The sequence below is a fragment of the Catharus ustulatus genome, chromosome 8 (genome assembly GCF_009819885.2).
Source record: "Catharus ustulatus isolate bCatUst1 chromosome 8, bCatUst1.pri.v2, whole genome shotgun sequence".
In the NCBI taxonomy this organism is placed as follows: domain Eukaryota; kingdom Metazoa; phylum Chordata; class Aves; order Passeriformes; family Turdidae; genus Catharus; species Catharus ustulatus.
This window is the reverse complement of record NC_046228.1, coordinates 30,786,562-30,811,993: the sequence shown is the minus strand read 5'-3', so window position 1 is coordinate 30,811,993 and position 25,432 is coordinate 30,786,562. Positions and strand designations below refer to the sequence as shown.

The window sequence follows — 25,432 nt, the reverse complement described above, 5'->3', positions numbered from 1 at the left end:
GAGGCATTCACACCGTTCCTTCAAGACTAATACACAAGGTTATGGCTCCACTTTTCCTAGCGTTACATTTGTTTACAATCACATTAACTTTATACAGGTTTTAGGTTTGCTTTGGGGTTTTTTATCAAGTCTTTCTCCTCAGTCATATAAAGAAGTTCTGTTGTTTAAGGCAATAAGGTAGGATGAGCTTCCCCCAGTACTCTTAGTCCAGGAGAAGTAAAATTGATAGACAGATTGGCTGGGATGGTGCAGCTCCCTAAGGAAGCACTGAGTGCCGTGCAACACAGCTCTTCCTTCACTCACTAAGTGAGGGTCAAAGTGCTGCTTCCCTTGGAACTGTTACAGTCTGGAAAAAAGGAACTTTCTAAATAATTTCTAAGCTTCCTCATCCACGTAGTGACCATATGTCAGCAGACAGTAGTGAAATCTCACATTTTGAACTCCTTGCAGTCTCTGGTCCATCTACTTTCATGACTCCTATCCTAATGCAGACAGAGTCATCTGTTGCTGAACTTCAGCAAAGGCAGGCAGACATAAAACAGACTCCCATTCTGTTCCTGAGTGCATCTACAGAAAGGAGGGAAATAGTTTTGGAAGTCTATTGATTTTACAATATGTACCAGATTTCCCCTCATATTCCAGCAGTTGTTTTCCCATATTAGTGAGGAAAATACACAATGTCCCAGAACCTTAAGAAACCCTCAAAACAAAAAAAAATAAACAACAACACTCCCCCCGCCAAAAGACCTGTCACCATTGCTGCTGCTGAATATTTAACATTTTAGTCCAAGATGTATGTACCAGTACTAGTTTTGAATTATCAGATTAGTATTCCCTGAGTGAGTTTTACCACCATCATGTTAAACAGCAGGAAGACAGCTTTTAGCCCACATTTGGGAGTGTTCCCACTACCTGCTAAACATCAGTTGAAGAAATAAAGGAAAACAAGTCAGCATTGCTTTCTGACATCCACAATTTCTTGGCAGGGGCTTGTACCGCATGAACTTTTCTGACATCAGAAACTGAATCACAGCAAGGCTCCTTAAGAGTTAGTCTGTGATTTTGGGACTGATTTTTCACAATGCTTAAAACCAATTTATTGCTACTGTCTTTTAAATCTTTCTCCTCAATTAACCATATCAAGAAATTATTTTATTTGAGGCAGTAAACCAGGAAGTCTTGCAAACAAGACCCAGAAAATGTGGTTACTGAGGCTTTTGCCTGGGTTTTGGTAAGGGTGTAAACAGATGACTCGAAGGGAGGTTTGAAAAAGGAAAGGGCCAAATTAATCTGTGCATCTCTGGATCACTGGAAGAACTCTGATTAGCGAATATGAAAACGCAGAACCTCCCCTCAAAACAGAGAAAGTAAATCCCTCCCTCTGAATTAGTGTAATTTTGAAGTTAAGGGCCTCTCAGGCAAAGATATGGGGATGGGAATAACAGTTCTTTACCAGTTTATCTAACAAGACAAACAAAACAACAACAACTAACAATTAACAAAAAGCAGAACAGTAACCCAGCTCCAGTCCTTCTCGGCCGCAGGCACCCTTCCCTGTGCTGCAGTTACCGGTGTGGACAGGGGCAGGTCCCAGCAGCTGCAGGGGAGCTGGGGGTGATGGTGGCAGTGTCCCAGATGGCAAAGGGATGGAGGAGAGACTTTGCTCACAGCGTCGGTCACCGTGCTCACACAGGATGCTTGGAGACAGCAAGCTGAAGCAAGAAGGCGTCCAAGCAGGGCAGCAGTGCAGGTCCAATGTTGTGGGTTGGCGAGGTTTAGAAATTTTTCCCATTATTATGTTAAGCTAGCCGGGATGGCTCTCCTATTAGCCGTTAAGAGCTGAAGACAAAGGAATAGCTGAAGCAACCTGATGGCTCCATTAGGGAAAGGTGGAGTCCTGCTTTTGTCCTTCGGCAAGTAGGAGGACACTGGGAATAGGAGAACTCTCGCAGCTCGCTGGCCGAACTCGAGGAGAGAGGTTCCTTTCACCGCGGTTGGGATCAGGCTTCTTGGATTCGGACTGCTAAAGCTTCCTGCTTCCTCTGAACAACTGGGAACTGGGACACCCACGGTGAGCAGAGTTCCTTCCTCACCCTTTCTTCCACCTGGGGAGATGCGGCCACCTCACCCCCTGCTCCTGCAGCAGCCACGACTGAGAGGCCGCCTGCCCTGCTCCATCGGAGAGCCATCGGTGACTGAAAAAAGGGACTGGGACTGAATTCCATTCTGTTCTGTCACTGTTTTTTTTTTCCTTTCATATAGCTGATGCTGTTTTTGTTTGTCTTATAAATATATCAGTAAAGAACTGTTATTCCCAACCTATACCTTTTTTTGTGCCTGTGAGTTCCTGAATTTCCTTTTCCTGGTAATACTGTCCCTTTAAACCGGGACAGATCTTGGCGCCCAATGTGGGGCACGAGGTTAAGGAGTAACAGTTCTTCAGTTGCCTGAGATTGTTTTTTTTTGTGTGCTAGCAACATGTGGTCCAGTTTAATCTGGTTTGGGCTGCACGTGTTCATACATGTATATCTCCCATTTGCAAACCCTTACATAAGCATGGGCCCTGTAACTAAGGCTACTGTGACCGTTATCAAACTTGCTTTATGGGTTGATAAGGTGAGGAATTCATGGATTTTTAACTTCCTTTGGATGGCGGGTACATGGATTCAGGGATACCACACACTAAATGCATGTTTTTGGGATTACTTTAATAATGGCACCTACTGTGAGGGAATAACACCAGGGGAAATTTTCTCCCAACCCCTCACCCAAATTTTTGGGTCTACCCCACCAGTTTTTGAAGGGTTCAGATTTCCTCTGAATGCTAATGATATCGTACAGTGGCTGGTGTTACTGATAGGCTTGTCCTATTTGACATTAAAAGATAACGGGGGATTGAGCTGGATAACAACTCTGATACCTACTCCAGGAAATAGGGATGCTGCCACAGAACCTGACCCTGCCCCAGAGACTAGGGATGCAGCCACAGAGACTGACCCTGCCCCAGAGACTAGGGATGCAGCCACAGAGACTGACCCTGCCCCAGAGACTAGGGATGCAGCCACAGAGACTGACCCTGCCCCAGAGACTAGGGATGCAGCCACAGAGACTGACCCTGCCCCAGAGACTAGGGATGCTGCCCCAGAGCCTGACCCTGCCCCACAGCCCACCTCAGAAAGAAACCACCCGGAGTGGGTGGGGCTTCTAGTGAAGCAGATGAGTGAGATGGGCCAGATGATGAAGGAATACCTCTCCCCAGCTGGTGAGAAGCCCTGCCATAAAGGGGGAGAATCCAGTGATGCTGTAGTGGAACCCATAGGTGTTACATCTGCCCAGGGTCCAGCTGAATTGCAAGGGCACTCACAGCCAGCAGCAGTCGCCCGTGTAGAAACTAGGAAGTCTAAAATGAAAACAAGGCACCTAGACAAAGAGGACCAGAGAGGAGGGCCCTCACAACCAGCAGGGGAGCCAGAGGTTGAAATCATCACTGAGTCCCTGTCTTATGAAAATCTCCGCAATCTGCGGAAAGATATTGCACGACGGGGCCGGGAGGCTTTGACAACTTGGTTACTTCGGGTCTGGGACCTCATGGGTACAGGTGTGCACTTGGATAGTACAGAGGCAAGGAATTTGGGATCCTTGTTCCAGGACTCAGGTGTGGACCAAATATTTGTAAGGGAGCCAGGCCCACTTCCCCTCTGGGAGCGGCTTTTAATGAGTGTAAGAGAGAGGTTTGTCAACAAAGAAAGAATGCAGGAGCACCACCATAGAATGCACTGGAAGACCCTTGAGGAAGAGATTCAACAGTTGAGAGAGGTGGCGGTACTGGAAGTACTCTTTGGGAGGGATGGACAGCATGACAATGACCCTGACAAGGTCAGGTGCACAGGTCACATGCTGTGGAGCCTGGCAAACCGAGGGCCATCTCAATACACCACCTTAATTGCAATGATTAATGCTGATGAGCACCGAGAAACAGTGAGCTCTGTTGCTAACAAGCTTAGGGATTTTCACAGTATGATGAATGGTGTAGTGCAGGCCCAGGTTCTTCCATGGTCCAGGAGGTGAGGGGGATGAGGGAGGAGATGAAGGAGGTGAGGAGGATGAGAGGTGACATAAGTGAGATGAGGGAGGAGATCAGGAAGATCAAGGCAGCACCAGTGAGAGCCTCATACCCCAAGGTTACAGCCCCACGCCCCTCAGCTAGTGGAAGAGGGTACACCCCATGAGCTGACCTATGGTTTTTCCTGCGTGACCATGGGGAAGACATGGGAAAATGGGATGGGAAACCCACTTCTGTCTTGGCAGCACGGGTGCGTCAACTCAGGGAGGGAAATGCTAACCGAGGGAGCTACACTAAAGTGAAGGTAGCCTCAACCTCCCATGACCAAGGTGCTGGGCATTACAGAAGGGAGGATGATCTGTCAGACCCACTTGAAGGAACCTCCACTATGTATGTTCAGGAAAGGAATAATAGCCAGGGCTAAAGGGGCCCTGCCTCTAGCCAGGGAGAGGCACGGGATAACAGAGTCTATTGGATGGTGTGGGTCCGATGGCCTGGCACATCAGAACCACAAGAATACAGGGTATTAGTTGATACTGGTTCACAATGCACTCTAATACCATCAGAACATGTGGGGGAAGAGCGTGTTTCCATTGTTGGGGTGACGGGGGGATCACAGGAATTGTCTTTGCTGGAAGCTGAGGTGAGCCTGACAGGAGAGGGGTGGCAGAAACATCCGATTGTAACTGGCCCAGAGGCTCCGCACATTCTAGGCATAGACTTTCTCAGGAGTGGCTACTACAAAGACCCAAAGGGATACAGATGGGCTTTTGGAATAGCTACTGTAGTGGCAGAGGGCATTAAGCAGTTGAACACCTTGCCTGGACTGTCAGAAAACCCATCTGCAGTGGGACTCCTGAAGGTGGAAGAGCAACAAGTGCCAATTGCCACCTCAACAGTGCACCGCCGGCAGTACCGGACGAATCGAGATGCTGTGATCCCCATCCACAAGATGATCCGTGAGCTGGAGAGCCAAGGGGTGGTCAGCAAAACCCACTCACCCTTCAACAGCCCCATCTGGCCCGTGCGCAAGTCTGATGGAGAATGGAGATTGACTGTGGACTATCGTGCGTTGAACGAAGTGACTCCACCACTGAGCGCTGCCGTGCCAGGACATGCTGGAACTCCAGTACGAGCTGGAGTCCAAGGCAGCAAGGTGGTATGCCACCATTGACATTGCCAACGCATTTTTCTCCATTCCCCTGGCAGCAGAGTGCAGGCCTCAGTTTGCCTTTACATGGAGGGGCGTGCAGTACACATGGAATCGTCTGCCCCAGGGGTGGAAACACAGCCCCACCATCTGCCATGGACTGATCCAGGCTGCACTGGAAAAGGGTGAGGCTCCAGAACACCTGCAATACATCGATGACATCATTGTGTGGGGGAACATAGGCAGTGGAGGTATTTGAGAAAGGAGAAAAGATCATACAGATTCTGCTGAGAGCCGGCTTTGCCATTAAAAAGAGCAAAGTCAAAGGACCTGCCCGAGAGATCCAGTTCCTGGGAGTAAAGTGGCAAGATGGACGGCGCCAGATCCCCACTGAGGTCATCAATAAGATCACCGCAATGTCTCCACCAACCAGCAAGAAGGAAACACAAGCTTTCCTAGGTGCCATAGGCTTTTGGAGAATGCACATTCCAAGTACAGTCAGATTGTGAGCCCTCTCTACCTGGTCACCCGTAAGAAGAACGATTTCCACTGGGGTGCTGAGCAACAGCAAGCCTTTGCCCAGATCAAGCAGGAGATCGCTCATGCAGTGGCCCTTGGCCCAGTCAGGACGGCACCAGAGGTAAAGAATGTGCTTTATTCTGCAGCCGGGAACCATGGCCTGTCCTGGAGCCTTTGGCAGAAGGTGCCTGGGGAGACTCGAGGCCGACCTCTGGGATTCTGGAGCCGGAGCTACAGAGGGTCTGAAGCCACTTACACTCCCACAGAGAAGGAGATCTTGGCTGCCTGTGAGGGAGTCCAAGCTGCCTCAGAGGTGACTGGGACGGAAGCACAACCCCTCCTGGCACCCCAACTACCAGTGCTGGGGTGGATGTTCAAAGGAAAGGTTCCCTCTACCCACCACGCCACCGACGCCACATGGAGCAAGTGGATTGCCCTCATCACGCAACGCGCCCGCATCGGAAACCCAAATCGCCCTGGGATTTTGGAGATAATTATGAACTGGCCAGAAGGTGAAAATTTTGGTCTCGCCGATGACGAGGAGCAAGAACAAGTGAGCCGCGCTGAGGAAGCCCCACCGTATAACCAACTGCCAGCAGATGAAACACGCTACGCTCTTTTCACCGACGGCTCCTGCCGCGTCGTGGGGATGAACCGGAAGTGGAAAGCAGCCGTATGGAGCCCCACATCGACAGGTTGCACAAGCTTACTGAAGGAGAAGGTGGATCAAGTCAATTTGCTGAACTCAAAGCTGTTCAGCTGGCCCTGGACATTGCTGAAAGAGAGAAGTGGCCAAAGCTCTACCTTTATACTGACTCGTGGATGGTAGCCAATGCTCTGTGGGGTTGGCTGGAAAGGTGGAAAAAGGCAAACTGGCAACGTAGGGGAAAACCAATCTGGGCTGCCGACGAGTGGAAAGACATTGCCACCCGGGTAGAGAAGCTACCTGTGAAAGTTCGTCATGTGGATGCCCATGTCCCCAAGAGTCGGGCTAATGAGGAACACCAACACAACGAGCAGGTTGATCAGGCCTCAAAGATAGAGGTGTCACAAATAGACCTGGATTGGCAACACAAGGGAGAATTGTTCCTGGCTCGATGGGCCCATGACGCCTCAGGTCATCAGGGCAGAGATGCCACGTATAAGTGGGCACGAGACCGAGGGGTGGATCTAACCATGGACAGTATCTCTCAAGTTATCCATGACTGTGATACGTGTGCTGCCATCAAACAGGCCAAGCGGGTGAAGCCCCTCTGGTATGGTGGGCGTTGGTCCAAATATAAGTCCGGGGAGGCCTGGCAGATTGACTACATCACACTGCCTCAAACCCGCCAAGGCAAGCGCTACGTGCTGACCATGGTGGAAGCCACCACTGGACGGTTGGAGACCTACCCTGTGCCTCATGCCACTGCTCGGAACACCATCCTGGGCCTTGAGAAACAGGTCCTTTGGAGGCATGGCACCCCTGAGAGAATTGAGTCAGACAACGGGACTCATTTCAAGAACAGCCTCATAAACAGCTGGGCTAGGGAACACGGCATTGAGTGGGTGTACCACATCCCCTACCATGCACCAGCAGCTGGGAAGGTCGAACAGTGCAATGGCCTGCTTAAAACCACCTTGAAGGCACTTGGTGGGGGGACTTTCAAGAACTGGGAGAGTAATCTACCAAAGGCCACATGGTTAGTGAATACCCGAGGTTCCACTAACTGAGCAGGCCCTGCCCAATCTGAGCTCTTGGGAACACCAGATGGGGATAAGGTTCCAGTGGTACACATGAGAGATATGCTAGGGAAAACTGTTTGGGTGAACTCTGCCTCCAGCAAAGACAGTCCTGTCCGTGGGGTGGTTTTTGCTCAAGGACCAGGTTGTACCTGGTGGGTGATGCAAAAGGATGGAGAAACCTGATGCATACCCCAAGGAGACCTTGTTCTAGGGTGAACTACCTATGATACTGTGTCTGTAACTGCATGTATGTATGTAATTTAAAGGTTCTAATTTAATGTAGTATGTTAGCATGGAAAAAATTTAGGGTGGATAATGTTGTAGGTTGTCGAGGTTTAGAAATTTTTCCCATTATTATGTTAAGCTAGCCGAGATGGCTCTCCTATTAGCCGTTAAGAGCTGAAGACAAAGGAATAGCTGAAGCAACCTGATGGCTCCATTAGGGAAAGGTGGAGTCCTGCTTTTGTCCTTCGGCAAGTAGGAGGACACTGGGAATAGGAGAACTCTCGCAGCTCGCTGGCCGAACTCGAGGAGAGAGGTTCCTTTCACCGCGGTTGGGATCAGGCTTCTTGGATTCGGACTGCTAAAGCTTCCTGCTTCCTCTGAACAACTGGGAACTGGGACACCCACGGTGAGCAGAGTTCCTTCCTCACCCTTTCTTCCACCTGGGGAGATGCGGCCACCTCACCCCCTGCTCCTGCAGCAGCCACGACTGAGAGGCCGCCTGCCCTGCTCCATCGGAGAGCCATCGGTGACTGAAAAAAGGGACTGGGACTGAATTCCGTTCTGTTCTGTCACTGTTTTATTTTCCTTTCATATAGCTGATGCTGTTTTTGTTTGTCTTATAAATATATCAGTAAAGAACTGTTATTCCCAACCTATACCTTTTTGCCTGAGAGTTTCTGAATTTCCTTTTCCTGGTAATACTGTCCATTTAAACCGGGACATCCAACAACAGGAGAGGCAGCTCCTGGCATTGGAATTAAGGGGACGGGAGGTGGGAGTAGCAGCAGTGGCCTTCCTCCTCCGACTCCAAGAGCGAACGAGTGAGCAATCAACTGCCTCCCAGCCTCCTTTTGCTGCTTCTGATCTCAGGGTGTTCCCTTCCTTTCCCCTGTCACTAGCCATCAGTGCTTCTTAGCATGTCAAAGGGAAAAAATTCCACAGACAGGAAAGGGAAAAACAACCCCCAACATAATCCACCCCGATTTTTTTCCATACCAACATGATACATGAAATTAAAACCTTTAAATGATATACATACATGTTATATTTCTGCTCCTGTGATCTTTCTCATGTTTGTCACAGCTGATTCCAACCCCAGATTTTCCCACTGAAATGATGATTCTGGACATCACTAAGTGTACCCACTGGCCTTGAAAACACCACTGATGGTTATTAAGAAAGGAAAAGGGAAGTCACACCATTTCCAGGTTGGCAACCCAGCTGTCCCTCGGTGCACCTCTTGTAGTGACAGCAGTCGGTGCCCATTCCTGGTACGGTTCTTTGATTATTTTATCTCACACCATTCTCTCTATTTTATTCCCTTCACACTTCCCAGCCTTTCCTCTGCCGCTCTTTTTAACCAGCACCGCCACCCCCTGGTCTCTCCTTGCAGCTCTTTCAGTCGTGGGGCAGCGACCACTGCAGGTGCAGCACTCGGAGAACATTTCACACCAGTCTCTCTCTGTTCTATTCCCGTCACTCCTCCCAGCCTTTCCCGCTGCTCTTTCTGAATTCCTCTGCCATGACGCTCCCTTGGTGCAGCTCTTTTTGGTGACACTTAGGCAGCAACCACTGCTGGTGCAGTAGTTTCAGACTATTTTATACCATTCTCTGATTTTTATTCCCATTTCCCAGCCTTTCCCGTGACTCTTTTAACCAGCACCGCCGCTCCGACAGTGGCTCGGCCCTGCTCCATCAGTGACAGCGGGCAGAGGAGAGCCGGCAGTGCAGCTTTTTATTCTGTTTCTTTTATTCTCTCGATGCCATTGCAGCAGCACCCTGTTGTCCCTCGGTGCAGCTCTGTCAGTGCCAAGGGGCTCTGGGCACCTGAGCCAGGGCAGGGCAGGGCAAGACACAGCGCAGCGCTGGCGGGGGCGGCGTCCGGCGGGGCTCGGACTCTGCCGGCCTTGGCACTGCAGGCACAGAAATGAATCCCAATTGTCGGCCATATCCAGCACCTGCTATTTCTCCCCTCTTTTCCTGCATGGATTTGACAGTTCTTCCTTTCCTCCCACAGACCTGGAGAGGAAAATGCCCGCCTGCCCCATGCCCATCCCCGCCCCTTTCCACTGCTCCAGCCTTGTCCCTCTTTCTCTCCCTTTACTTTGCACCACTTTCTCCTCCTCCTCTCCCTGCCAGCTCGCAGCAAAGACATTTCACCCCCTGGCACCAGCTGCCTCCTCTCACTCGAGGCACCTGCCCGTGAAGCCGGACCCGCCCTGGGACCAGGTAATGGTGGGATAGGAGTGAATTATGGCAGGGATGGCTGGGGTGGGCTGGGCCTGGCCAGATGCCTGGTGCCAGCAAAACCGCTCTGTCCCTCTGCTCCTCTCCCTGGGCAGGGAACAGAACACATCAGGGAAGGCACGAGGGTCTCAATAAAGGCAGTGACAGACCTCTCACCCATCATGGGCATAACAGGCCCGGACAGAGGAAATTAATTGCATTTATTAGCAAGTAACTCAGAGCAAGGGAATGAGAAGTACACCAAATCCTAAAAATGCACCTTCCCCACACTCTTCTTTCCTTCCTGGGGTTCCTGTTATCCCTGATTCCCTCCCTCCCACCTCCCCACACTGTGCACAGAGGGATGGGGGTTACAGTCATGTCACATCACTGCTTCTCCCTCAGAGAGACAAATCCTTGTCCTGATCCAGCCTGGGAGTCCTCCTACAGCAGAACAGTCAGATACTTTGCAAAAGACAGACAGACACACAGACAGACAAACCATTCTTCATAATCAGGTGCCTGATGCCAAAAGTGGGATTCCTCCTCAGCACGTTTCAGCTGTTCTTCTTCCCCTTCTAAGGACAGTCCAAAAGTCTCACACATTCAGGACACTTGGTGATCATTTCCAACAGCCCAGAGTGATTTGGATTTCCCATTCCATCTTGTTGTGCAGTGAGGCCAATCCCCTCACTGCAGCTAGCATGGCTGGCAGGATGGATTGCAGAGACTTTTCCTTTGAACAGCCACCCCCAGCGCTGGCAGTGGGGATGAACAGGCACTGAGGTGACCCTGAGAGCAAGTGCAAGGCACAGGGTGCAGCTGAGAAAGGACAGCCCTGTGCCGGGCTCACAGGTGAAGCTGGGACTGCCCAGTGTGGAGAAGCTCCTTTCTCCAGCCCCTGTTACAGGGGAGCTTGGGCCTTGCTGCACAGATACGGCTGCGGATTCGAGCAGGGCTCACTCCTGAATTTATCGTCAGCCAGGTACACACACTCGGAATTGCCAAGGACAGGAACCCTGCAGGGAGGAGCAGAGACAGCGCTGGTTCCCAGGGGAACACGTTGTGCCCCTGTCCCCCCATGCCCTGCCCGGCTCCCCGGCACTCACGAGGAGCTGAAGCTGCTGCCGTCCCCCCACTGCAGGTGCTCGCCCCATCTGCGCAGCCCGACCCAGTAATCGACGTTCCCACGGAGGCGGAAGAACAAATCCTGCCAAGGAGAGAGCAGTGGGAGCTGCCCCGGCCCCTCGGGGGGACACGGCCCCGGGGCTCCTTCCCTGCAAGGCCCCGGCACAGGGCTGCAGCCCCAGCCCCAGCAGCACCGAGCCCGGCCCAGGAGCACCCCCAGGCTCCCCTCAGCCACCCCACAGCGCCCGCAGCCCCTCACTCACCATTTCCTCATCCTTCAGAATGGCCAGGGAGGCCCCGAGCTCGGAGCACCGCTCCTGACCCTGCTCCCAGGTGCCCTGATCCCTTGAGAAGTAGTAGCAGAATCCATTGTATCCAACCCAGCCAGAGGGACAGCCCAGAACCAACAACGGAGTCGCAGGAGGAACTGGAACCTGTGGTGCTGCAGGGGAAGAGGAGAAGGTCTGAGGATTGCCCTGTGCAGGGAGCAGGGACCCCGCTGTGCCCCGAGGGGTTGGGCCCAGGCTGCTGCCCCTCCCTTACCTGACTGCACAGCCAAGGCCACCGCCAGCGCCAGCAGCAGCGACAGGAGCAGGATCAGCACCAGGATGTGCACGGGATGGGATCTGAACCCCTTGCCTGGAGCAGGAAAGAGCTGCTGGGTACCAGAAGCACAGCCGGCCCTCGAAGCTGCTCCCCCAGTGCCCGGGGAGCACAGGAGGGAGCTCTCAGCCTGTTTGCTCCTCCCTCAGCTGGCAGCCGGAGAGCCAAGAGCCTGGACACAGGCAGGGACACAGCTCTGGGGACAGCCAGGGACACCGCGCTGGGGACAGGCTGCAGCAGGAGAGCTGCACAGCCTTGGGGGCAGCTGCGGCTGCCGCTTCCAGCCACGGATGGGGCCGAGCGGAGCACGAGGCCTCTTGCACACATCGGGAAACAGCCACACACCTGCCAGCCCTGTCCTTGCCAGCTGACACTGTCCCCTCCCTAGAGGCCACAGGCACAGCCCTGCACTCACCCGGCAATCTTCTGAGGATGCTCCTGTGTCCATGGCCGCTTGCTGATGTGCCCTGGGGACCCAGGGGCTCCCTCACACTGCCTTCAGTGCTGCTGATTCCACTCTCCACATGTTCCCTCACTGCACGCTCACAAGTGGTGTCCCCCTGCTTATGACAAGTGGCTTCTTGTGCCCCTGGCAAGTGTGCCAGCCCGGCTGCTGGTCCCTCCTGGAGATGCAGGAGCTCCTTCACAGGCCCATGGATGGAGCAGAATTCACTCTGCTCCAGCTCACAGCCAGAGTCTCTGTGCTTGGAACAAACAGCCCCTTGCTCCGGCCACTTCAGGAGTGCTGAAAAAGCCTTTTGGAGATCGGCCTCGGGAACAGTTGCACACCCACGGGGATGGCCCATTGGAAGGGACATGATGACAGGTCCTGGCGGGTCCCAGCCCTGCGGGACATGGAGGCACAGGAAGGGAACTGGGATGAGCCATCGCTGCTGGCTCTTTTTGATGATTTAGGCACTAACTGTGTTGGTTTATCTTTCTAAATGATCAAGCAGCTAATAGTTGTAGTAAAGCTGTTTATCACAATGGCACATCAGTGTTGAAAGCAAAGTTACTGGCATTAAAGTTCATGCTAAGTTTTGGTATAGAGTTTCAAATAGAAGCAGAAACTGCTCTTGTTAAGGTCGGGGCAGTTGATGTTGCTGTGGCAGCTTTTATCTTTTTTTGGGTGTTTATGATGGTGGTGGATAAAGTAAAGCAAAAGTAAATGCCAATAGCAATTGTAAAAGCAGTGGCACAAGTACTAGTTTTTCTAATGTATGTTTTTATATAGAATTTTTTTATCAAGCTAAGACACAAACTCCGACCACCACTCCTTATTAAAGTTCTTTAATACGTCAGCTTATGTATAAGCTTCGTATATTGTCTATTTTGGTGTACTTGAAAAATGTGACCAACATTTTTACTATAGTTTTATTATGTTTCAAACTATATTCCTGAAGCTTCCACAGTTTAGAGGGGGTTGTTTTTTTCTTTTGCCCTGTCCTCCCTCTCTCTGGAATTTTTTCCCATTGACATGTTAAAATGGCTAGCGATAGGGGAGGGGAAAACTCCCTGGCCCTTTATCTTGGCTCTCTCTCGCAGCAAGGGGCGAGGGGAACACTGCGACACCGGGGCAGGCAAACGGTAAAGTGGGGATTGGTTCTGCCCTTCCGTTTGTTCATCTCGGAAAACGGTGGGGGGAAAGGAGCTCTGACACATCGACACCAGGAGCTGCTTTCCTCGGCTGAGGGACCCCGCACACCGTCCCACCTCCACCCCCACGGATCCTGTTGGAGCACCGGGACCGACCCTGCCCCGAGATCCGTGAGCAGCGTCTGCTCCCGCATCCGCTCCCGTCTGAGCCCAGCGGCAGCACCGCAGCGCTGCTGCAGCCACGAGCGATCTCCGCATGGGGATCACCCAGGAGCTGCTGCTAGCTGGGACCGTAACTACAGCACAGGGGAAAGGTGTCCGTCCTCAGTGGACTGGTTCCAGTTCTGTTTGTTGTTAATTTTATAGTTACTGTGGTTTTGATTGCCTTGTTAAATACATATATATACACACACACACATTTACACCAGTAAAAAACTATTGTTCCTAACCCCATATCTTTAGCCGAAAGTCCCTTAATTTCAACCTAGTTAAAAAACAGAGGAAAGGGCATTTGCACTCTCCATCTCAGAGGGACTCCTCCTTTCTAATACCCATCTTTCAAACCAGGACACACAGAAGACACTAGAATTTACTTTTTAACCTTCACTAAAACTCGCACTGCTAATTTAACTTTAAAACATTTTACTAAGTAAAATCACTTAAGCTCATTTTAAAACTTACTTACTTATCCGAAAATCTAACTTTATGTGTAAATAGTTTAACGAAGTTCTACCTACTCAAAAGTTTTAATTCGATCCCTGCACTCTGATTTCTCTCTGGAAAATTCAGAGACCCCCGACTCACTGACTCCAGCAGTCCCCAGGGATCCGCGGCGAGGAGGAGACCGCGGGCAGCCGCTCCCTCCCTCCGCCCTCTCAGGCCAGGGGGACACGGGGGACCCCGGCCCGAGGAACTCGCCAGAACCGCCCCGTTCCCCTCAGCGCGGCCCCTCCGGCCGCAGCGAGCCCCGGGCTGGGGCACAGCCGAGCGCGGCTCGTACCTGGGCTGGAGCCGCTCCGAGCTCCGGGGGCCGTCACTGCCCGGCCCGGAGACACTGGGACAGAGAAACGTTCGCTCCAAGTCGGGAAAAGAGATGAAGATGCTCCCACGCGCCAGCCGGCAAAGTAGTAGCGGAGAAGGCTTGGTATTTGTGACCGTAGAGCCAGGGGCGGGGCGATGTGCCCCGAGGGCCCGAACGAGGCAAAGGGAAAATGCCCCGCGCGTGGGGGGGACGCGATGAGATCAGAGTTGGACACGGGGGAGCAGTGTGGGGGCGGTGGGGTCAATCGGCCGGACTGAGACACTCAAGAGCAGCAAAACTGAGCTTTCCCTCTATTCAAATCCAGAGAACAGCACCATAAAGGCATTCTCCATTCATGTAAACGTGAAATTAATGGAAAACCGTGATTTCCCGCCTAGTGTGACACCAAAAATCATGAAAAAGGTGTGTTTTCCTTCAACTGAGACCCTTCAAATCCTGTCATTATTCTTCCTTGCCATGTGGAAGGACCACAAATACAGGAAACAGCAGCTCTCTCTTTAGAATAAACTGAACCCTTAACTTTCTGTTTGTATGCAAGGATCAGTCTTACACACCCACTAACCTCAGCAAGTTACTTGTGTAAAACTCATTGTTTTAGCCTTCAATATTTATATCCCATTACTTTTATTAGGCCAAGCGCAAATCTATCATACAAGCATTCTTAAAAAAGCTGCAGCAGTTTAATTCCTACGGAAAATTCATGTTGCTACTCTCTCAACCCAGTTGTTTACTTGACAAATTTTCAGTAATTTTTGTAATGAGAGACTCGGAATGAATTAAGATTCTGTTAAGGTTAAGTACTGTTAATTTCTGTTAAGTATTAGACTAAGCAGAGTTAAATTTAAGTGTTATTCCATCTAAGGTCTATTATATTAAGTTCTGATAAGTGCTATTAAAATCAATTCAGTAATGGCAACTTGAAGTTCTCTCAGGTGTCCCTCTTAGGTGTACTTTTACCTCCAAGTAGTGTTAAATTTCAGTGAAATTAGTTTTAAGTTCTGTTAAAATATGTTTGAATTACAAGATGCAATTCTTTTGATACAGAGATGAGGAATATGAAGTTTGCATGTGCTAACTTCTGTTAAAATCTGTTCATTTAACTACAATTTGCTGATATTTTATTGTAGAGATAAGCCAGAACCAATTAGATCAGCTCTTTACTACTTTCTTTTTCACTTCTTTTTGTTTTAATGTCATCTATGCATAAATGTCTGAGAAAATATGATCTCAATTTCTTAAGACAGTTACTACTGATATGTTAAAGTCCTGATTTAGGGTAAATTTGGGAGAAAATCTCCAAAGGGCCCTCCCAGGAAGGAAACCCAAGCAGCCCCTTCCCCAACTGGTTCGTGAAGAAATTTCCTCAGAGAGAAGTGAGAAAACCGTTCTTTATTGAGCAGGCAAAGCACTGCCCAGCATAAAAAATAACCCTAGTACCAAAAATTAAACTTCTCACTGCTCTGAGGCGATGACAAATTCAGGAAGTCTCTCTCCTGTGGGGTAGCTCGGCTCAGTCTGTTCTCAGTCCCTCTAGCACTGGAAAATGCCACTGCCCAGGCCAGGCCCTGCTCCAAGCTCCAAGCTCCAAGCTCCTGGTGCTTCCCCGGGTTCCCAAGTCCAGAGCAGCTTCAAATAATTCCAGGAAAAAAAAGGAGAAAACTGTCCGGGGAACTTCTCTGCTTCACTCAGTCAAAAACTGACTAAAAGCAGAGGAGAGCTCTCTCCTGCTGTCCAACCACAGGGACACAGTCCAGGAAAGGAAGCCACGGAACTGCTATCTCTGTGTTTTGAAACAACTCCCTCAGACATTCCATCACTTCTCCTTCCCCCGCTCCACTCTCAAATCCACCCTTAAAGGTACAAAACTGATTTCTGGGCTACACAGGCAAATGGGGATACAATTCAACAGCACAAAGTCACCCCAGGGTGCAGCCAAGGAATTCATCACTGCTTTCTGGTTGACCCCTTACAATCCTAGTCCAGCCCAGTGCGGCCTTAAAAAACTCTCTATCAAAAAATAACTCCCTATCTTGGTCTGGAAGAGATCATAAAACCATAAAGTAGTAGTTCTTGCAATGCCCACAACAAAACTTTGCAGATACTTTGTTCTCTCTCCTAAGTAAAAAAGAAAATCAAGATGATATGCACAAAAAAATTATAAAAACACCAAGATCAAACAAAAAAACGTCAAGTCCCAATATTAGGAAAAGAGAAATGTCACAAAATGAAATTTCTCTTTTTTTTATGCTATAGAAAAAAACCTCTTGTTTCCCTATAACACATAAAGATACTATGGAGTGAATATAACTGTTCTGACTGTAAATATGAGCAAAGGCATTAGTGTTGAAGAGAGCAGAAGTTAAAATTGCTGTAATGCCCTGAGTTTAAATAGTATGAAAACCCCTACTGTTCCTCAGGGAAGAAGAAAAAAAAGAAGAAGAAGAAAAATAAAGCTCTATTCTGAAAAACAGAGTAAGTAGAATAAGCTTTTTCTTAAATGGTTCTAATCCTTAAAGTGTGCCTCGTAAGTTAATATAGTCCTTAATAATAATTGTCAAAAATACTGTTAATCTGAAAATAAGGTTTTTGCACAGTGATCAGATTTCCGAGCAGCTAATCACTGTCACATCACAGCCCCGGGAAGTCTCTCTCTTGTAAAAAAATCTCCATGTACAGTAATTTCACATTTACAAGCCGCACCTGATTATAAGCTGCAGGTCCGGGTGTCGGCAACATTTCGTTCTTTGTCCATAAATAAGCCGCACCGGCCAGTAAGCCGCACTTTCGTTCGCAGCGAGGATCCCTGTCCAACTTTCACAAAGTTGCCAATTAGTAACAGAATCGCGTGATCATGGGCTTTACTGGCTCGGCCCTGCTCAGGGCGGCCGCCAGAGAGTGGCCCTGGCCCAGCTCGCTGCTGCCGCTGGGAGGCAGTGGAGCAGTGTGCCCGGCCGGTGTCACCGAGAGGAGCGAGAGGGGCTTGCCCAGCCAGTGCTGCTGCTGCATGCCCCGGGGCCGGGCGGGCTCCAGCTCAGCTCGGGGCTGCTGCTGGTTCGGACTTCTGGGTTGGGAAATTTCCTAAATTTGTTCATATATAAGCCACTCCTGAATGTAAGCCGCATTTCTGGTTTGGGAGCAAAATTTTAGTCAAAATGGTGCGGCTTATATAGTAATTTCACGACTATAAGGCGCACCCTTTTGACTAAAATCTCCCCCCAAAACCGGAAGTGCGCCTTATAGTCCGGTGCGCCTTATCTGATCTACAAAGTTGCGACATTTGCCACCCCGGAAGTGAGAGCCCACGCGGGGCGGACCCGCCGGCATCGGGGCCTCCCCCGCGCGGGGCGGGGCGGGCCGTCCCCGCCGGCATCGGGGCCTCCCTCGCGCGGGGCGGGGCGGGCCGTCCCCGCCGGCATCGGGGCCTCCCTCGCGCGGGGCGGGGCGGGCCGTCCCCGCCGGCATCGGGGCCTCCCCCGCCGGCATCGGGGCCTCCCTCGCGCGGGGCGGGGCGGGCCGTCCCCGCCGGCATCGGGGCCTCCCCCGCCGGCATCGGGGCCTCCCTCGCGCGGGGCGGGGCGGGCCGTCCCCGCCGGCATCGGGGCCTCCCTCGCGCGGGGCGGGGCGGGCCGTCCCCGCCGGCATCGGGGCCTCCCTCGCGCGGGGCGGGGCGGGCCGTCCCCGCCGGCATCGGGGCCTCCCTCGCGCGGGGCGGACCCGCCGGCATCGGGGCCTCCCCGCCGGCATCGGGGCCGCCCCCGCGCGGGGCCGGCCCGCCGACATTGGGACGGCTCCCTTGCGGGGGGTGTGAAAGCCGCAGGAATCGGATCGGCCGCCGCGCGGGGGTGGGGCGAAAGCCCCCGGAATCACAGCGGTCGCCGCGCGGTGGGGGCGAAAGCTCCCGGAAGCACGGCGGCCGCCGCGCGGGGGGGGCGAAAGGCCCCGGAAACATGGCAGCCGCCGCGCGGTGGGGGCAACAGCCCCCGGAATCACGGCGGCCGCCGCGCGGGGGAGGCGAAAGCCGCCGGAATCGGAGCGGCTGCCGCGCGGGGAGGGGGCAAGCAGCTGGAATCGGGGCAGCGGCGGCACGGGGCAAGCCTGCTGGCATTGGGTCACCCGGAGCGCCAGGGAACTCCCAGAACAGCGGGGCCCTGGGGATGCTGCACGGAGCGGCGGTGGGCATAGCCCGGCCCTGCCGGGTACAGGCAGGGCCGGGAGCCAATGGCTGCCGGATTGAGGCGGGGCCTCGGCCAGCAAGCGCGCGGGAGGAGCTGGGGGCGGAGCCTCGCTGCAAAAAAAACCCCGGTGCGCCTTATAGACCGGTGCGCCTTATCTGATCTACAAAGTTGCAAAATGTGCCGGCTCCCAGGGGGTGCGCCTTATAGTCCGGTGCGCCTTATGGTCGTGAAATTACTGTAATCGTGAAATTACTATACTAAAAAGAAACAAACCACCAACTCGTCTTTCAAACAAATTAGTAAAAAAGCTATATTTTACTTATAGCTAAATACTAATACTGTGGTATTTCCCCACCTCCCCCTGAAGGCAGCAGCATTCTCAGAAAACTGAAAAATGATGTTGTGACTTTAATGAAACTCTTATTATAAAATCTCTCTTCCATTTTTCCAATCAGGGATTCAATTTGCCACATTTCCAAAATGTTCTTTTACACAATGCGGAGTGATTTCAATACCTGGGAAGCAGGTCTTGTTCTTAAAATGCTGCTGCCTTCAGGGGGAAATGGGGAAATACCACAGTACAGGAAGAGTCTCCTGGATTTGGGAATGCTGGTTAAATGTTGGGCAGACATTGAATCCTTCCCAAAAGCATAGTGCTGCATTGTAAGAGCTTCTGACCATTACGGTAAGAGCCTGTTCCTTATTAACACAAGGATTTGAAGAGCAATTGGATCAAATGTGTAAATAGTGGCCGGAATTACAGTAATTTCACGACTGTAAGGCACACCCTCTTGACTAAAATTTTGGCCCGAACCCAGAAGTGCGCCTTATAGTGCAGTGCGCCTTATATATGGGTAAAGTTGCGAAATTTGCCTACCTGGAAGCGCGAGCTGCTGGGGGGGTGGGAGCGGGTGGCTGTGGCTGGCAGGAGCTGCGAGGGGAGGGAGCCGCCACTGGTCCTCGCCCGGCCCAAGCCATGCGGGGAGGGAGCTGCTGGCCCTGAATCGCCACCAACCACGGCCGCCCCAAGCTGCACCTCGCCAGCCGGCACCGGGGGCGGGCAGGAGTGCTGAGGCCCATGGCATGGGGAGGGTGCCTGGGACTGTGTTTAAAGGCTACGCCAATCTGTGAAAAATGTTTGCAAATTGAGCACCTGCATGTAAACCCCACGATCGTGCAATTCAGTTACTAATTCGTTACTTTGTTGCGCGCGGCGCAGATCCTCGCTGCAAAAAAATGTGCGCCTTATAGTCCGGTGCACCTTATAGTCGTGAAGTTACTGTATTTTTAAAATTTTATAACAATAAAAACAGAAATACAACTTGATTAATGAATTTTTTTTTTTTTAAGATGTGCATAACTTCCTCAGTGAAGTATCAGTTCTTGGAGTGAAAGCATTTTCATAATTGGTCATTTTCTGAATTCCATTATTGCTGAATGTTGGTATCATGCCAGCAGTAGCTGTATGTGAGCCCAGGCTGAACAGTTTGGGGTTTTTTCAGTGCAAATGTGGCTAGAAGGCATGCAGCATGCTGCTTTCACATGGAAAGAAAAATCTATTCTAAATATGATAACTTTAGTTTCAACAAGATAAATTTGAAATAAAATACATAGAAATTCTTGGTTTACAGACACCAACAATGCAGTTCTGCCAGGTCCCAATCAGCTTCTTAATTCTTTTTCATTCACCAATTAATCAGTCGTTATGCACTGATAATGTGTAATTTACTTTGTCAACAGTTCATGGAGAGCGCTGGCAGGTTGGACAGGGATTAGAGATGGACAACAAGTGCTGGAAATTGTAAAGAAGGTTCTGCTAAATTTCAAGGAATTTAGACTGCTGAGAGGTGAGATGGACTGCAGACTCAGACAAATCTGTGCTGGGAAAATGGGGTTAACAGAGGGTTTTTAATTTAGACAAGGATAATGAGCAGTTAGTGGTGGAAAACAGAGGTACTTGAACCTTGGAAAGGGTTTGTGTTTGATCAGGGAAGATAATTAACATTGAAACAACATAAAATTCTCCACTGATGAGTAGTTAGATCAAGTTTAGACACTTCAAAAGAAAACTGAGTTTAAGAATATGATCACATTTACCTGTTGTGTGGCCTGTGCTATTATACAAAAGGTCTAAACAGAGAGAAAGACTTTTGTAGAGCATGAGGAAAACTCCTAAGCTGTGGTTCAGAACAAAGCTGCTCTTCTGGGAACACTCCAGCTCATCTTGCTGCTTGGATAATCTCACTTTTCCATCAGTGGGACTGTGATTTCTCGGGGCTGTGCTCATTACAGCTATTTACATTTGTTCAGCAGCTTCACAGTGGAGACCTTCCAGGCTCTGAAAGAGCTCACAGGAGAGTTTGCCATGGAAGAAGAAGCATTTCTGTGCTGCCTCTTCCACTGCTTTGGAGTCACACACGAGGCATCTCTGCTTTCGATTTTGAGAGTATTTGTAGTGAAAAAGCACAGCACAACCTGGTACCTCAGCCCCCCACTGCCCGGGCCGTGCTGACCCCTGCTGGACACAACCAGGTACAGTAATTTCACGACTATAAGGCGCACCCTTTTGACTAAATTTTTTTCTCGAACCTGGAAGTGCGCCTTATAGTCCAGTGTGCCTTATATAACGGACAAAGTTGTGACATTTGCCAAACCGGAAGCGTGAGCTGCAAGGGGGGGCAGTGCCGCGGGAGTGCCGAGTTGCGAAGCGGGCGCGGGAGCGGGCGGCCACGACCAGCAGGAGACATGAGGGGAGGGAGGGAGCTGCTGCCGGCCCCAGCCCGGGCACGTGCAGAATAAGAAGCCGGGCGGTGCCACTCTGGGCGCGGGCACGTGGGGAACGAGAAGCTGGGCGGTGCTGGCCCTGGCCCAGGGGAAACGAGAAGCCGGGCAGCCCCAGCCCGGGTGCAAGGGGAACGAGAAGTGCGAGCTCGCAACAGACCTGACCAGAGCCCACCCGGCGGCGGCATCGGAGCAGTGGTGGAGTGGCCCAGGCAGCCGGGGCAAAGCGGCAGTGGTGCAGCCCCTGCCGCCGCTGCAAAGCGACGACAAGTGGCACAGCCATGGGAAAGCAGCGAGGAGCGGTGCATCCGTCACCGTGGAAAAGCAGCGAGGCAAAGCGTCCGCTGGCACCGCTGCGGAAAAGCAGCGAGGAGCAGCGCAGCCCCGGGGAAGCAGGGAGAAGCGGCGTGGCCGCCGTCGCTGCCGGTTGCGGGGAAGCCAGGATGCAGCGCGGCCACGCGGTGAGAACCAGGAGCCGTGAGCTGTGCCAGACAGCGCTGGGGGCGGGCGGGAGTGCCAGAGCCCGCTGCACAGGGAGGGCGCCTGGGGCTGCATTTAAAGGCTACATCGATCTTTTAAAAATGTTTGCAAATTGAGCACCTGCCAGTAATTCATTACTTTGTTGTGCGCCACCCGGCTCCTCCCTGCAAAAAAAAGTGCACCTTACAGTCCGGTGCGCCTTATATGATCTACAAAGTTGCAGAATTTCCCAACTCCCGGGGGTGCGCCTCATGGTCATGAAATTACTGTACTGCAGGGCCCCACTGCCCGGGCAGTGCTGGACACAACCAGGTACTGCAGAGTTACACCCTTCTCTCCCTCTGCCTGCCTCTCCCACTAGTCCAGACCTAATACCACTTCCTGAAGAAGATGTTGATATGGCTGAAGAAGTCAAACAACTTGAGCCGGAAGAAACAAAATTAGTTACAGTAATTTCACGATTACAAGCCGCACCGATTATAAGCTGCACTTCCGGGGTGTCAGCAACGTTTTGTTTTTCCTCCATAAATAAGCCGCACCAGATTGTAAGCCACACTTTCGTTTGCAGCGAGGATCCGCATGCAACTTTCACAAAGTTGCCAATTAGTAATAGAATAGCAGGATCGTTGAGTTTACTGGCTCGGCCCGGCTCGCCGCAGCCACCAGGAAACAGGAGAGCGACGTGCCCGGCCGCCACTGCCGCTGCGCTTGTGGGGGGAGAGCAGCGCTGCCGTGCTTGCTGGGGCTGGGCACAGCTGCAGCACTGCCGCACTTTTAGGGGGTGAGCAGTGCCGCCGCGCTTGCAGGCTCTCACTTCCAGGTTTGGAAATTTCCTAAATTTGTTAATATATTAGTTGCTCCGGAGTGTTCGCCAGACTTCCGGGTTGGGAGCTAAATTTTAGTCAAAATGGTGCGGCTTGTAAGCGTGAAATTACTGTAAATCCTTTATTACTCCAATAGAAAAATTTAAAAATCAAGCTGAACAATTAACACATCAAATGGAAAATTACATCGAAGGGCAAAAACAAAACATAACTGCCTGCCCAGAACAGCGCAGTCATCTACACACTCAGTTCAACAGCTACAGCAAATGATACAATCAGAGCCAACAGCACCTTCAATGCTAGACTGCTTGAGCCAAGGGGTGGGGAAGATGCCGTAAAAGCGCGTGAAACCAGTCAATAAGTAACAAGGAATATGTGGACAGTGCTTAATAACCAACTGTGTGCTTGTAACAAACCATATAAAAACGTATGCTTGAATGCAATAAAGTTGGATGTTGGATGTTAAAGAGATTCACCTACGCCTCCATGAGGACTCTGTGAATACTCGGCTGAGATCTCTTGCTGTCTGGACAAGATTTCTCTGGACCATTCTGCCCTCTGGTGGACACAATACGGTACTGCACCCCCCCGGGCAGCGCTTACCCCTGGCGGGACACAACCCAATATTGCGCCCCTACCATGAGAGCGCTGCTGCCCCCCTGTGAACAAACCCAGTACGGCGTCCCCTAGGTCAGGGTTGCCCTCTGGTGGACACAAACTGGTACAGCAAGCTCCCCAGCCTCCCTCAGGTAGTGCTGAACCCTAGTGGACCCAACCCGGATTTTCTGCCCCCTCCCTACATGGGCAGTGCTGCCCCCAGGTGGACACAACCGACTACTGCAGCCCCCCACCCCTTGGGCAGTGCTGCCCTCTGGTGCACACAACCCAGTAGTGCGCCCCAAGGCAGTGCTGCCCCCTGATTGGCAGAAGCCGGTACTGCGACTCCACCTCCCCTGGGCAGTGCTGCCCCCTGGTGGACACAATGCAGTACTGCAGCACCTCACCATCAGGGCAGTGCTGCAAGTGCTAGGCACAACGCGGTGCTGTGCCGCCCCCCCACACGTCAGTGCTGCCCCCTGGTGGACAAATCCTGGAATTGCACCCTACCCATCCAGGGAGTGCTGCCCCCTGCTGGAGAAAACCCAGTAGTGCACCTCTGTGCCTCCACCCCCTTGGCATTAGTGCCCCTTGGTGCACACAACGCGGTACTGCTCCCCCAGCTTCAGGGAAGTGCTAACCCCAGCTGGACATAACCTGATACCATGCCCCTCTGGGCATGGCTGCCCTTTAGTGGACACAACTCTATACTGCAGCCCTACACCCCCCCCAGGCAGTGCTGCCCCCTGGTGGAAATAACCAGGTACTGCACCCACAACCCACTGGGCAGTGCTGCCCCCTGGTGGACACAACCCAGAACTGGACCCCTGCACCTTGGGCAGTGCTGCCCTTTGGGGTACACAACCCTTTACTGAGCCCCTCCACACCTTGGGCAGTGCTGCCCTTTGGGGTACACAACCCTTTACTGAGCCCCTCCACACCTTGGGCTGTGCTGCCCTTTGGGGTACACAACTCTTTACTGAACCCCTCCACACACCGTGGGTTGTGCTGCCCCCCTAGTGGACATCACCCTGCAAAACCGGAACAGAACTGAGAATATTTAAGCTCCATGAAAGTTTAATCTTCATCAACAAAATAAAGGCAATAAACTTTACAGAAGCAGCTCTGACAGGGCAGAAAAAGAGAAAAGATTGCTTTTGCAAACTGGTACTTCTGCTTTTTTACTAGTATTTCAGTTTTTCTTCAAACTAAATTCTAATAAATTTTAGTTTACATGTCTTAAATTATTAATGAAGTTATTTATAGGTATAAATCAGGACTTTTTTTAGGACTATTATTTAAACTGTAAGATTTAATTAAAGCTAAAATTTCCATTATGTATATTGGAAAGAACAGTATTTCTTTGGAGGCTTTATTATTGAATTTAAATATAATTTTAAAATTTAAATATATTAATATATTTATTTAATATATTTAATTTTAGAACTACTGTATTAAGGGTATAAACTTCGTGTTATAAAGTAATTTTGCGATTTACATTTTACTGTTTAACTTGGATTTTCTTAACATTCTAAGAAAAATTTCTAAAATTTTTAGATAAACTTTTGAATTAACACATATCTAGGTACTTTTAGTTTCAAGAGAATTAATTAAAATAGAAATCTTGGGGTTTATTTTTAAACTAAAGCTGTAAGCTTTAAACTTTATTTGTAAAAAAGATTTAAGGTTGGAAATTAGAGAGAATTAATACATAAAACTTTTTTAGTTTTGCAAATAAGCTTTATTTATAAGATATTATTGGTTTATTTATTTATTAGCCATGTTAATATGTAATAGTTTAAAAAAGACATAGGAATAGGAAAAAGAGATCATAAATTTTAACAAGTTAAGGATATAAGACATAACTGAGGTAAGCAAGAGGTTTGACAGGCAACGTAGCAAAGAAAAAAGTCTGTTTTGGAATGCCCATGAATCCAAGCAGTGCTCCAAGGGAACGTTTGCTGCCAGGGAGGTGCGAGGGAAGGGCTCCTGTGGCAGCCCCCGGGATCAGCAGGGGAAAGGTCCTCAGAGGCAGAGGGAAGGGCAGGGCAAAAGAGAGGTTTGACAAAAGCACAGTGAGTCATTAGTCCTTCAAGACTAATACACATGGTTATGGCTCCACTTTTCCTAGTGTTACATTTGTTCACAATCACATTAACTTTATACAGGTTTTAGGTTTGCTTTAGGGTTTTTTATAAAGTCTTTCTCCTCAGCCATATAAAGAAGTTCTATTGTTTAAGGCAATAAGGTAGGATGAGCTTCCCTCAGTACTCTTAGTTCAGAAGTAAAATTGATAGA

At 50.7% G+C, this 25,432-nt stretch overlaps 1 protein-coding gene across 1 annotated transcript; it reads right to left on the bottom strand.

The window, feature by feature from the left end:
* Positions 1-10,105: 10,105 nt before the first annotated feature.
* Positions 10,106-14,297, bottom strand: LOC116999344 (C-type lectin domain family 2 member H-like). The gene is made up of 6 exons (XM_033065956.1): positions 14,236-14,297; positions 12,055-12,484; positions 11,555-11,675; positions 11,300-11,441; positions 11,018-11,118; positions 10,106-10,927 (listed from the first exon to the last, which is right to left on the bottom strand). Exons 2-6 carry the CDS (start codon positions 12,455-12,457, stop codon positions 10,813-10,815), a joined length of 882 nt encoding a protein of 293 aa, XP_032921847.1. The 5' UTR covers positions 12,458-12,484; positions 14,236-14,297; the 3' UTR covers positions 10,106-10,812.
* Between the last annotated feature and the right edge of the window lie 11,135 nt (positions 14,298-25,432).

Coding starts and splice junctions, on each gene's coding strand:
- LOC116999344 (XM_033065956.1), bottom strand. CDS start 12,457: ATGTCCCTTCCAATGGGCCATCCCCGTGGGTGTGCAACTGTTCCCGAG. Junction 11,676..12,054: donor CATCCTCAGAAGATTGCCGG/GTGAGTGCAGGG, acceptor TTCCTGCTCCAG/GCAAGGGGTTCAGATCCCAT. Junction 10,928..11,017: donor GGCAGCAGCTTCAGCTCCTC/GTGAGTGCCGGG, acceptor TCCTCCCTGCAG/GGTTCCTGTCCTTGGCAATT.